Source organism: Vipera berus (genome assembly GCF_964194415.1).
Source record: "Vipera berus genome assembly, chromosome: 1".
Classification (NCBI taxonomy): domain Eukaryota; kingdom Metazoa; phylum Chordata; class Lepidosauria; order Squamata; family Viperidae; genus Vipera; species Vipera berus.
Genome location: NC_138202.1, coordinates 219,156,742 through 219,171,443, shown reverse-complemented (window position 1 = coordinate 219,171,443; position 14,702 = coordinate 219,156,742). Strand labels below are relative to the sequence as shown.

The 14,702-nt window shown below is 39.6% G+C and overlaps 1 protein-coding gene across 1 annotated transcript in view; it reads right to left on the bottom strand.

The window, feature by feature from the left end:
• The window catches only part of MBOAT2 (membrane bound glycerophospholipid O-acyltransferase 2), a 100,024-nt gene that overhangs the window by 52,036 nt on the left and 33,286 nt on the right, over positions 1 to 14,702 (bottom strand). The window contains exons 2-3 of the mRNA XM_081314094.1: positions 11,236 to 11,381; positions 10,846 to 10,923 (exon numbers count right to left, since the gene is read on the bottom strand). Coding sequence (XP_081170220.1) covers positions 10,846 to 10,923; positions 11,236 to 11,381 — 224 coding nt within the window. The remainder of the gene's footprint in view (positions 1 to 10,845; positions 10,924 to 11,235; positions 11,382 to 14,702) is intronic.

The following is a 14,702-nucleotide window of genomic DNA, read 5'->3' as shown; positions in this document are numbered from 1 at the left end:
AAAGTGATAAGCAACTGTATAGTGCAGGTAGACCTCAACTTATGACCAAAATGTGGGTCAGAATTTCCATCATTAAGCAAGGCCGTTGTTAAATTTTGAGTGTCACCCAATTTTACAGCCCTTTTTGCCATGGTTCTTAAGTGTTTCGCTGCAGTTGTTAAGTGTATCACACGGTTGTTAAGCAAATCCAGCTTCCTCTATTGACTTTGAATGTTGGGAGTCAGCAGGGAAGATCACAAATGGTGATCACATGACCCTGGGATGCTGCAATTATCCTAAATGCATGCTGGCTGTCAGGCACCCACATTTTGATCACCTCACTGTGGAAATGCTGCAAAAGGTGGTAAAGGCAAGGACTGGTGTAAGTCCCTTTTTTCACTGCTGTTGTAACTTTGAACAGTCTCTAAATGAATGGTTGTAAGTCAAGAACTAGCTGGATTAAAATTGAAGGAGTGTTAAACTTGCAAAGGAATTTCTGAAAGGCAATGAAGAGATAAGAAATTAATTTATGAGATTCGATGAGATTAAATTTCAATACACTATGGTATTTGGTAGCTCTTAATGGACTCCTTTCTGATTAATTTGGAATGATGAGGGTTTATTTGTATATAGATATATAAGATATGGGAAGAAGAGAGGGAGGTTTTGCATTTTTACAGAAAATGATAAATTACTGTGTAAAGGAAAGGAATATGAAATTGATTTTTTTGCTTAAGGTTATAGATAGATATAAATTGCTATTTCTGGTAACTCTTAATAGACTTTTGCCGATTAAGACTGAATCATGAGGTTTTATTATTTGCTAAAAGATATAAGATGAGATATGGGCTGAAGAGATTTTAGGTTTTAATGTTGGAAAAGGTGAAAAGTTACTGAAATTGTTTATATTTGGTCCTGCTGAAGGGAAAGTCATTTCTTTACCTATATTTCCCCTACTTTTCCCTTTACATATATTTTTCTTCCTTTCCCTTCACCATTTTTTGCTCCCTGAATTTTTTCTTTTTATATTTTTTGTAGTTTTCATTAATTTTTTTATCTTAGTACTTTTAAATTTCTGTAAAACTTACTACCGAAACTAATCATAAATAATTAAAATTATTATTTTTTAAACTTTACAGTCTCAAATTAGTTAAAACAAAATTTATAGCCTATTTATTTATTCTACGCTTTAATTAAAAGTTCAGAAGTTTTTAAAGTTTTGAACACCATTATTTTACTGCACGCAGCACAATTACAACAACATTGCCAAAATAAATACATGGTATGATAGCTATTTTGAACCTCTCTCAGCCTCATTTGGGAAATCACAATTCATCTCAATACTCTACAGAGCTAAGTTATAGTCTTGGGCTGACTACAATCTTAGTCGATATTAATACATCAAGAAATGCATATAAAACATCAGTGTTCAAATCTAAGATATTTTAAAAGGCAAGAATTAACATAATGTCTAAACCAAATTTTAGGGACAAAGTTTTCTAGAGGTTATATTTATTAAATGCCATGTATTTATGTCATACTACATGCTACATTTTTTTCCTTTCTTCCACAGCTAAGATCTTCTAAAAATTCATGCTAGAGCAATTCTATTCCATTACCATATTTGTAGGTATTGTATTAACCGGATGTTTCACACTTGTTTTGTTAAGCTAGTCCCAAGCATAATGTATCACGCAAAACAATATTTTAAGAACTATCTACAACTTTCATCTCAGCAAGTATCATGTGTGTCTCTAAACACATGAACCCTTCTGAACAAAGATTATCTCAGATAATGAATCAATATTTCAAAGAACTGTCAAGTCTGTTCATTACACACAGAGCGACTTTCACAAATAACTCCCAATTTCATTTCACAACTTCATATATGCCATGATTAGTATGAGCAGTAACATAGGTTTCCACTTTTTCCCTAAATGCCTTAATCCTGTCTATTTAGAGTCTGATTTATGTCACAGAACTCTTGTTTTAAAAGCATACATATAACCTAGAATTCACTTGCAATCAAAACATTTCCACTATGGAAACTGGACAGTAAAGGAAAAAAGCCACACAAAAAAATCTTTCTCATCGAACTCTCGTTTACTTGCCAAACTAAATCTACAAAAAACTGAATCCTAATATTTCCCCCAAATAATAATGGAACTTGTTCCACAAGCCAAGAGATGAGATGGTTCCAGAGGGTAGTCAATGCCACTTTGAAAGAGGGAGCTGTTCCAACTGCTTTGAAGAAGGAACTGGTTCCTCTATTCAAGAAACCAGGCGTGGATCCAACAATACTAGAGAACTACTCTTCCATCTCAAACCTCCCTCTTTTGGAGGAAGGTCGCTGGAAAAGTAGCAGGATAATATAGAGCAGGGGTGTCAAACTTGCGATGTCACGTGACGTGTCGCAACATATCGTGACTTTTTTCCCATTGCGCGGTGGGCGCGGTTTCGTTGTGATGCATCCGGCCTACGGGCCGGCAATTTGACACTCCTGATTATCTGGACTTACAGCAATCTTGATTCAGGTCTGTATATGAAACAGTAACTGTACCAATCACACTTGTGATTGGAGAAGCTTGCATGACAGAAATACACCACTATGGTGCTGCTGAACTGTCAAAAGCTTTCACTGTTGCCAACCATAATATGTCCTAGATTCCAAGAATGCCACCAAGGGCTGGGAATTGTATCATGAGATCCAGTTGGTAGTTGTATGGGAAAGGGTCAGGCACTCCATTAGGAGGTACCACAGGGGTCATTCTTCTTCCCAACTCTGTTTGACATCACCAGAAAGTTGCTAGGAGAGTTACTGGTTTACAGTCAAATACATTTGATATGCTAATGATATCCAATTACACATCTCCACCCTAGGCTAAATGGGCAGTTAAAACCCAATGCCTGGAGACTGAATGAAGATGGAAGGACTGCTGATTCAAAAGTCTTCTGATTCCAAGGGGTTATCAGTATTGATTTTTGATGGGGTTAGGCTTCTCAGAGAGTGCATGCTTCAAAGCTGGGGATTCGTCGGGACTGATTCCTCCTTGAAGACAGTCTTTTGTGCTTTTGTCATTTCTTACACTGATTACAGTGATTTGTTTTTGATGGAGTTTCACCTGGGACTACCCAGAAAATTCAGCTAACGTAAAATCCCAAAAGCTGGAGGACAATGGTGGATATTCTCCGTGGAGACTCTCTACCTCTGGAACAACTTAGCAGAAATTAGCAACTTAGCCTTGCAGAAACCTATAAAGATCTGGCCTTTCCAACACAGCTTTGGGACTGATTACTCAAGGCATGTATGTCAGAATGTTTCTGTCACTGTTTTATCACTATTAATTTTTGCTTTATTGTATTACTGCTTTATTATCATCTGAATGTGTACTTTGTCTAGAGTTCACCAAGACTGAGGCACTGGATAAATTTCATAAATAAATAAAAATAAAATTCTTCTAGTTTTCCATCTACAGTCAAGTACTGATTTATTTTTTTAATAATTGGAGTATTGTGTCACACCAATTCATCCCACAATTCATTAGCTACTCTCTCTTTAAATTGGTCAAATGAAACCAGTTCATTACACTCCATTCCAAGCAAAAAAATTGGAAATCGACAATAAATGTCCATACTTTATAAGTGTATTTCAACAGTAGATATTGCCATTCTGGCAGAGTTATCAAAGGCAGATGTAAATTTTAGCAAAACATTGGCATAACTATCCAAAACAGGATTATTTTCTAGATTTAGAATGGCCATTTGGCAGCTTTGTCAAAAATCCAAGTATAGATTTCACCCAAGAGCAATCTGAGAAAAATTTTAAAAGATACATACACTCCAATCTTTTTGAACACTGAATACTTTGAATTTTTCTGGACATCTGACATATTTATCAGACACGAAATGAAAAGACTGAAGTTGCGTAATTGTAGGAAGCAATGTAGTACCACAACAATAAGTGGTATTTCAGTCATCTGGTTGATTGCTTAAGTCAGATGGCTAAACCGAGCATTTACCCAGTTCTGGCACAGATTCACTTAATCCTTACATTATTAGAGGGTATTAGAGACCAGCTCAGCACTCAGCTGCATGGCAAGAGGATCAGTTCCAGCGCTCTGAGCCTAAGAACTTGAAGCCCTTTTGCCTCCCTTGTAGATAAAGTCTCACTGGAATTAGTCACACTATCTCCAATCAGTTTGGGCTGGAAATAGTTGATTCAATATTATTGATTGGTAATATTTAATAAAGAGCCAGATTTGGTGCAGTGGTTACCAGGCTAGAAACTGAGAAACTATGAGTTCTAGTGAGTCTCCTTAGGCACAAAACCACCTGGGTGATTTTGGGCCACTCTAAGTCCTAGCAAGAAGGCAATGGAAACGCACTTCTGAAAAGCTTGCCAAGAAAAATGCAGAGACTAATCCAGGCAGTTGGCAGGAGACATGACTAACTTGAAAGTGTGTGTGTGTGTGTGTGTGTGTGTGTGTGTGTGTGTGTGTGTGTGTGTGTGTGTACGCACGCACACACGCGCACACAATCATTACAAGGGAGGTTAGTGTTACAGAATAAGAATTCAAGCAAGTACTTTACTTGCAAATGAGGCAGACACATATATAACAATTTCTGGAGGTAAAATACTTGTCCATTTTCTGTTGTGAAGGTGGGAGAGTATTTGTTTTCAGAACTGCAAGTCTTTTTATCCGTGTGAAAAGAAATTCTCACATTTTTCATCTGCATTTACAGTATGTGTAATTAAAAATACCAATCATCTAATTCCCTTTCAGAAGCAAAAAAATAAAAGCCAAAACAAATTAAGGAGAGGAGAGGAGAGGAGAGGAGAGGAGAGGAGAGGAGAGGAGAGGAGAGGAGAGGAGAGGAGAGGAGAGGAGAGGAGAGGAAAGGAAAGGAAAGGAAAGGAAAGGAAAGGAAAGGAAAGGAAAGGAAAGGAAAGGAAAGGAAAGGAAAGGAAAGGAAAGGAAAGGAAAGGAAAGGAAAGGGTGGGCTAATTCTAATTTATACCAACACCATTTAATATACAGTTTATTATCAGTCTAGCTGTCCATACCATGCTTGCTTCCAGCATGTTTGTACATGCCTTCCTACACTGCCTTTTGCTCTTTAAACATTTCTTCTTCTTTTTTTTAGGTTCATCAACTCCAATCAAAACTTTTTTAGTGTTTTTCTTTCTCTCATCCCATTCATTCTTCGATGTACCGGTATGTTTTGCAATTTTATCCTCAATTATTTGTGCTATATGACCAAACCACCTCAAATAAATTTTTCATACTAGTCTCTCACTTTTTACTTAATACACTTTTGTTCAGTACTTAATTCTTTGTAGAACTGCTCTCTCCTTGATTAGCTACAAAAATTTCATTAAATTCCCATTACATTCAACGTACTTTTATGTTTCTCCTGATGTAATTAATCATCAAATAAAATGACAGACCACATGCCCATTACATTCCTGCTAGCAGCTGCATGTCTTAACATTTCTTCACCCAGTCCCCATTTTTAATAAACATTCCATTAAAGATAAAAGTTAAGGTTCCCCCGTCCAGTCGTGTCCGACACTAGGGGAGGGTGCCCATCTGTTTCTAAGTGGAGAGAGCCAGCATTGTTTGAAGACATTTATGTGGTCATGTGGCTAGCATGATGATATATCAAGGCCCATGGAAGACTGTTACCTTCCCACCGAAGTGGCACCTATTAATCTACTTGCATTTGCATGCTTTCATACTGCTAGGTGGGCAGGAGCTGGGGCAAGTAACGGGAATCACCCCATCGCCTGTCACTCAGATCCTGAATCCTGGCTGTCAGCTTTCCAGCTGACAAGCTCAGCATCTTTAACCACTGAGCCATCGCACCTCCAAACATTCCATTAACAACTTATAAAAATTCATCTAGTTAGTGTCATTGTTGTTGTTGTTGTGCAAATAATGTATATTTTTTAGTCATTCCCTCCATCTTGCTTTTCTTTTTTTTTAAATCTTAATTTTCAAAAAACCATTTCTCACTGCCTTATACTTTCTACCCAACATTATTGCTCAACAACATGGCATCATCAAATGTATTTAAAATAGACGGGACTTTTTCATACTTTTCATTTGTGCGCTTTTGTGGCAATCTGTAATATGATTCCTTTTCATCATTTTCCAAAAGGCTTCTGCATCCTATTTCTTTGTCTAGTTTTTTCCCCCCTCATTCTGTTGGGAGAATAATCTATCTTGTAAAACTTTTTCATGCAGGATCTGTATTTTTACACACTTTTATCATTTAGTCTCTCTCTATTCCAAAATTCAGTTTTCTGCGGAACTGGTGAGAGAGAGAGATTTGCAGATCCTGACCTCCACTACTCATCATGACTGGTTTTTCTGCTTTTTCATGTACAATAATACTTTTTAGTGAGACACAGAAGGTAGAGTCTATTGTATCAGTCATACCCAAATCATATGGAGCATTACTTTGCTGGTAACACAGCAATGTGAGCATACAAGCTAGAATATCTAATCTAGAGACCATCTTGCAAGCCAAAACGCACTGTGGCCCGCATCCCACCAACTAGAGCAAGCGTATTGATACACACTCAGTGTATCTGTCTCCCGTGGTTTTCAGTTTATATTTATTCTTCTTGTATGCTGGTGCTGGCTGAAGGTCAAAGTACATTGGTTCAATTTAGACGCTGAGAACCTGTTCAGCAGTGTCAATTTTTTTAAAAAAAATCTGAAACAAGATGGACAAGGCAGCTGAACTGAAAATAATAAATTTGAACATGGTAGGATATAAATTACTAAGCTGGTTATATTTAATAATGCAATCACCCTATTTAAGCAAAAATCTCCCAAGGAAACATTGAATAATTTGCTCCAGACAACTATACAAACAACCTGAAATTGTATTTCCAATTTGATCTTATTTTGTTCTATGCAGATTTTCTATATAGCACCCCAACTTAATAACTGAAACACAAAAGCCAGGAGGCAATAGCAATAGTGTATATTTAGAAAATTTCATGAACGTATTTATTGTGGGATACAGACTTAGTCATACTTAGAACTAAAACCACTGAAATTAATTGGGCATTAACTAGACTACTATAAGCCCTACTGGTTTCAATAGGCCTGTCCAGACTACAAAAAAAATTAACTCTCCTTCTCTTGGTCAATAAAACATTTCTGGTTAATGTACCTTTGTTTTTTGCAGGAAGAAGCAAGTTACCTGTAGAGAAGGAATGGCAGAACCCCGGGCAGGGTTAAAAGAGGGATCAGCCTAAAATACCTACGGAGCCACAAGCGAACTAACTCCAACCCCTCTTGAATTCTGCTGACCCTTATCTAACCTCAAGCAGGTGCTAACTCTTAGTTGAGAATATTTCTGTCCATATGCATGATTAGCAATAAATCAGTTCAATTGGACTTCCCCCTGTGGATCTGGCCTTTTGCCTGACATGACCCATTGGTTCATTTTTAACTTCTCAGAAAGCAGTATGAAAGTTTAAGTTTAAGTTTATTATATTTGTATACCGCCCTTCTCCCGAAGGACTCAGAAGTAGAATATGTAAAAAATGAATTCATTCATATCCCTAAATGAGCTCTTGCTAAACCAAGAAATACTAGCTACCCAACAATGCAATCCTACTATCAGTTACATTTCCAAAGTACTCAGGAATGCAAAGTGCAACACAGCCTCTGGTGCTGTAGTCCAGACCTGCACACAATATGCAGTTTGTCAAACAGCCTTATGCATCCCGATGGCATGTTCTGAAAAAAATAAGCAATCCATTGCTGCCAATTATTGACACCACTAGGAAGAATATGTTACTTCTGCCCAGGTTGTCAGAGCACCTCCCATCTCAAAAGACATCTGCCAAGCACCGCCAACATCTCCAAGCAATACAGGCACTGCCAATGCCGATGCTACTGCCATGGAACTGCTCTTCCTTTGTCGCCTTTTTCCTCCTTTAGAGCATGTATCTCCAACCTGTGGGTCACAGGCCACGGCCTATTGGCCACTGGGCCGTGTGAGTGGCTGGCCGGTGTGCATGCATGCAAACACAGCCCCACTAGCGTGAGCATCACCAACAACATTACAGGCATTCGCAGCCCCACTCACACGAGCGTTGTGGTCACTCACAGCCCACTTGTGGGCAACAAGTGTTCGTGTGCACACATGCACATGCATTCTCTCTCTCTCTCTCTCTCTCTCTCTCTCTCTCTCTCTCTCTCTCTCTCTCTCTCACACACACACACACACACACACACACACACACACACACACACACACACACACACAACCATCTCTTCTTTTCCCCCTGCCCCCGTTCCGGGCTACCTACCCCAAAAGTTCGGGGAACTCTACTTTAGAGTTCCGCAAGCCTGCTCTTGTCTGAGACACACAGGCTGAAATCCCTCACAACCACAAAGTTCAATGGGTGATTCGGGGGTAGGCATTTTCTTTTCACCCCACCTATCTCATGGGTTATATTGTTATGGGAACCAACTTAGAAAATAAGAACAGAACAGAAAATGAGAAAAGATTATAAACACAATTAATAATACTAAAAATAATGACATTGACAAAGCACCATCAGGATAAAAAAAAGAGATAAGAATTTAGTAGCACGTGGGGGTGGGGTAGGGCTCTCATTCTCAGACCTGTTTGCTGCCACATAACCCAGGAGCTGCTCGCTATACAAGTGTGTCAATTTCACTTTGCTACTTCTTCTTTCTAAGGACTCCATAATGTCCCATAGAAAATGTGCCTCAGAATTGCTTACAACAGCTTTTCAGAACCAACATAGATTACATTCAAGCGCAGTGTAGGAAGCAAAAACCTACACGTTTTAGTACCAATTCATGTAGTAACATGATCCTAAACACAATGTTGATCTTGTCCTATACTTAATTGGTACTTAATTATACAGATGAAATCATGTTATTATAATTCTGCTACCATAATTACAAAAACACACACGCACAAAAATCACTAGATTTATTCTGCTACATAAATTCTATATGCCAACGCTTAAGTCCTGTACTGAACATCTTAATTTGAGAATGAGGTCGAACTAATATTGTCAGTACTTTTACTAAAGGCCATAATTCCCCACCAGATGCTTTCCAAATATATCGGGATTAAAATTCTTTCAATACCAGCCCAGAATAACTGGGGAATTTCAGGAGGTGAAATCTTATCATATCCAGAACAAAAAAAAAAGGCTGAAGAAGTCGAGAAGGCTCTTCTGGCCTTTAACAGCCCATAAAATCTTTATTTTTTTTAAATCACTGTTTACAATTTTACCAGTCAACGAAGGACTGGCTTCCCAAGTGAGTCTGTGTTGCACAATTAATTTTTACCACAATTCACAAAAACATCACATTTTCACGCCAAGATGGGAATAAAATGTATACATGGGCCAGGTTCAACATTTTACAACTTCCTATGATAACTGTATCACATAGGTTTGAATGTGGCACATTCTATGGCACAACTATAGACCTCCATCCGGTTTAACATCTATAACTCAAGAAGAACCCTAGTTTTGTTTTTGTTTTTTTAATCCCATTTATATCCCACCCTTCTCCGAAGACTCAGGGCGGCTTACAATCTAAAGCACAAATCAATGTGCTTAGCAATAGCCTTCATTCTATGTATATGCCCAGGCAGCTGAGAGAAAGGGGCGGCAGAAGCTGCATCCCCCGAAAGAAGTCTTCGCCGAGAAAATCTCAGCGCCCATTTTCTTGGTGAAGACTTCTTTCGGGGGATCCAGCCTCTGCCACCCCCTTCTCTCAGCTGCCCAGGCAGCTGAGAGAAGGGGGCGGCAGAGGCTGCATCCCCCGAAAGAAGTCTTCGCCGAGAAAATGGGCGCTGAGACGCCTCATTCTCTCGCTCAGCGGAGACTTCTTTCGCGAGATCCAGCCTCTGCCGTGCTGCACCGAGAGAACAGCAAGCCGCCCCATTCTCTCGGCGGAGCACTCCACCGCCCCATTCTCTCGGCGGCTTGCCACCCCGTTCTCTCATCTCAGCAGAGACGTCTTTCGGGGGATCCAGCCTCCAGCTGCTGCATTTCCCAGCCTCGGCTTATACTCGAGTCAATAACTTTTTCCAGTTTTGGGGGTGAAATTAGGGGTCTCGGCTTATACTCGAGTCGGCTTATACTCAAGTATATACGGTACATAGAATGAAGGCTACTGCTAAGCTTGTAAGCCGTCCTGAGTCTTCGGAGAAGGGCGGGATATAAATGGAATTAAAATAAAATAAAATAAAATAATTCAGATTAAGAAGACAAAGGGGCAACATGTAGCATGTACTATGCAACTAGCAATGAAGAGACAACCAGAAGGCTCCCAGATGTGAATCAAAGCATGCCAGTTATGCTTATTTATGGATATAAGTACTGTGCTTTTTTTCTTTCTTTAAAACTGATGAATCAAAAACTCAAATTTCTCTACTATCTTGTTACAGATTTTTGTACTTAGACGGAATAAGAGTGTGAAGTCAGAACACTGAGGATGAAGCAATGAAAACATGTTAGCAACTGAGTACAGAGAATAACAGCATCCCTCCAGGGTTTCTAACTGCAAACAGTAAGCGTGGTAAGTTTCTGGCACTTTAAACAGCAGATAAGATGGATGATACTTTTCTACATAAACAAGATGCCTGAAGGTGAATCTAGGCACCGGAAGTGATTCTAAAATACTCATAAGACAATGTACATTGTGCTCAAAATGAGAGATATAGAGTGCACTAGGATAGGACTTGTTTACTTCATAACATATATAACTTTTCACCTAAAATCCCATTCGCCTGCAATTTATATCACTCTCTATACTTCACTTAAGGATATATGAATGGCTCAATACTCACTTGTGCATATTTTCCACTCCTATAATGATCATGATATAGTATGAAATTCCACTTTGTATAACAAAATGTAAGGCATACCTAGGAAGGAAATATTATGATAATGGCTTATTAATACAGGTACCAATTCAGTTTTAAATAATAGAGAGAAATAAAACACTGCCCTGATCTGCTCCTTTGTTGATAAATTGTTATCTATTAGAATTAAATTAGAATTTCAGAGACATCAAAATTACTCTAAAGCCATTGTCACCCATTGCTTCCAAGTTTAATAAGTGGGTCCTGTCGTGATCCCTCTTTTAAGAATACACTAATGTTTGGGAAATAAAAGCCAGCACTCTGACATTAATTCTAGGAAATAAAAGCACTGAAATGAAAAATCGAGCTACTTACCATCCAAAACAAAAAAGTGCAAGATAAAGGCCCAAGAGCGTGGCAACAACATGCCTTATGAATGGACTAGTTTTGCTTGAATGAAGGTAAGTTCGAAACCACACAGCAGCCAGCAAGGCAAACAGTTGGCACACTACAAAGTTGACCTGCAAGAAGAGATAATGATTATTAAAAACATTAATATTCACATAATTATATGTTGAACTTGATTTTCTGTTTATGCAACAAACAAAACCAACAGTGGCAAACATTTAAAAAAAAAAGAACTTTTAACTCACACTTTCACAATAAAAGTTCCGAATCTGTTTTTTTTTTTAAAAAAAATCCCCAATTTGCGTTATTGTTCATACACACGGAAAAAAAGCAAATCTTTGCTGTATTTGGACAGTAAAGAGGAGCTTCTTCAATGAAATAGATGGAAGGGGAACTGTCTGCATTCTAAAAAAAATGGTATTAAGAATTTATTTGAGAACCTTGTATTCTGTAGATAGGGCAATAGCAACTATAGCTTTTAGAAAGGCTAGAAAGAGTTACAGTCGAGTTAAGATGGATTCCTTTCTCAGAACAGGTCCCAAAACAGATAGCTAATACCTGAAGACATTGCTGCTGCAGCCTTTTCTCAGTCTCAAGTATTAAAAAAATTTTTTAAAGCACATTATCTAAAGAAAGGGAGAACAATCTTTAAAGCATGGCTGCCACAGATAAAAATGCAAAGTAAGGGCATATTTAGTAATCACATGCATTGCGATTCCGTGCAAAGGGAGCTCCAAACTTTATTGGAAAGAAGTTTGGAAAGTGCATATAGGACCAGATGCCCATTTCTGACTTAGCAGAAATGGGAAAATACCAAAGCTGCCCAGCAATCTTAGAAATAAGGTCAAGAAAAGCCAAAGGGAGCTTGAATTCCTTTTTATAAAATCAAATACAGTATCAAATTTCAACTGGCCTTCTGGCTTTTCACAAACCCTTAAAAGCTTGGATAACTAGTTAGTTGAACCTGTCAGGAGGTGTCAACTTACTTTTGGTTGTTATTGACCTTGGTTGCCATTATGTGTTTCTTTATATTCTTTATATTATATATTTCTTTAGAAGAGCATATAGTAACTGTGACTAGGGGGGCCTTCGCCCAGGTTCGCCTGGTGCACCAGTTGCGGCTCTATCTAGACCGGGATGCCTTGCGTACGGTCACTCATGCGCTCGTGACCTCTCGTTTAGACTACTGCAACGCTCTCTACATGGGGCTGCCCTTGAGGACCACTCGGAGGCTCCAACTGGTGCAGAATGCAGACGCGAGAGTTGTGTTGGGAGTCTCCCGATACTCCCATGTTACACCTTTGCTCCGTGAGCTGCATTGGCTTCCAGTTGTCTTCCGGGTGAGATTCAAGGTGCTGGTAATGACCTTTAAAGCCCTACATGGCATGGGTCCGGAGTACCTTAGGGAGCACCTGCTGCCGGCATCAACTTCCCTCCGCCCAGTGCGCTCCCACAGAGAGGGCCTCCTCAGGGTGCCACCGGTCAGAGAATGTCGTCTGGTGGCCCCCAGGGGGAGGTCCTTCTCTGTAGGTGTGCTGGATTTGTGGAACCGTTTACCGGTTGAGCTCCGGATGGCGCCCGACCTTCGCTCCTTCCGACGGGATCTAAAGACCTACTTGTTTGAACAAGCCGGCCTGGCCTGATGGGTTTGGGTTTTATTATTGTTTTAACGTATTTTAACTTATTGTTGTAAGTTATTAGGCACTTTGTTTAATCTTTTCTTAATTTTTGTATTTTTGTATTTTAGTATTTATTGCCCTGTTCACCGCCCTGAGTCCTTCAGGAGAAGGGCAGTATACAAATAAAATAATAATAATAATAATAATAATAATAATAATAATAATAATAATAATAATAATAATAATAATAATAATAGTTTATTTTGTATCCTTAGTTTTCAAATTCTGTTAGCATACCCGAAATTGCTGTTGCAGGTTGGGCAGCCATATAGACAATTAAAAAAATATAGACAATAAATTATTGTGCCAAGAATATGCAGCGTGCTCATGTAATTTATCCCAAATGTTTGTTTAAAACCATGATTCCATTTAGAAATTTGTTTACCACAGATGCCATCACTGTACAATGAAATGGCAGCACATGTCCTATAGTCGCCATTTGGTATTTTGGTAAATAGGATTTTTTTTCTTATATGATTATTGCTCTTTTAGCTGTGTTTTATTTGATTTATGTTTTAACTGTTAATTACTGTAAATAGTCAGATGTTTTGTGAGTTGTGTCATTTCTAAATACAGGTAGTCTTTGACTTACAACCATTTGTTTAGTGACCACATAAAGCAGGGGTGTCAAACTCAATTGCATTGAGGGCCGCATCAGCATTGTGGTTGCCCTCAGGGGGCCGGGTGGGTATGGCCTGGGTGGGCGTGGCCTACTGGGTGGGCATGGCGAGAGTGCGTATGGCCTACTGGGTGGGCATGGCCAACTCTACATCGTTCACATCAAGGGTGCCTATGGGGGCCTGGGCAGGAGTGGGACAGATCTGAGGGTCTCTGGCAGAAGGAGGGTCTCTGGGCCAGGGCCAAGGCAGTGGGGGCTGTTCCCTCACTGTTTCCAGGATGGCTTTGCGGGCCACATGAAACCACTTCGCGGGTCAGATCTGGCCCCCGGGCCTTGTGTTTGACATGTCTGACATAAAGTATAAAAACACTGAAAAAAGTTACAACTGTTGCAACAATCCCCACAATGGTGTGATCAAAATTTGGGCATTTGGCAGTCTGTTATCTTGCAGTAGCCTGAGATCATGTGATCACCATTTGCAACCTTCCCAGTCAGCTTCCAAGAAACGAAGTCAATGGGGGAAGCTGGATTCGCTTAATGGCCATCTGATTCACTGACCCAGGGGTCCCCAGTCTGTGGCCCAGTACCAGGCCGCAGCATGCCAGCAACCGGCCTGCACAAACAAGCAAAGTCCCATCCACGGGATGCAGGCAGCACACAAAACCACGCACCCTCTGGTCCACAGAAAAATCTCTCTCCACCGAACCAGTCCCTGGTGCCCAAAAGGTTGGGGACCTCTGCACGTATCTACTGCAGTGATTCACTTAATAACAATGGCAAAACTGATGATAAAATTGGGCATGACCTCATGTAACAGCTGCATTCTTAGCAACGGAAATTCTAGTTGGAGTCATCAGTCAAGGGCCACCTGTCACTAATTTATCACTATTACTATTACTAATTTAAAAAGGGAAGTGTAAACAAAGGAATCCAAAGAAGACCCACCCAAGATAGCAACTAGGCCTGAGGGAAAGGCTACTTGGAAGAAAACTGCCCAAGCCTTGAGCATATACAAAATAACATCAGAACACTCTTTCCGTGCAGAACTGATATTGGCACTTCTTTATACGTGCAAGGGTGGGGACAGAATGAAGGAATGGCTTTATCTACTCATTGCTGTCCAACAGATATTGTGC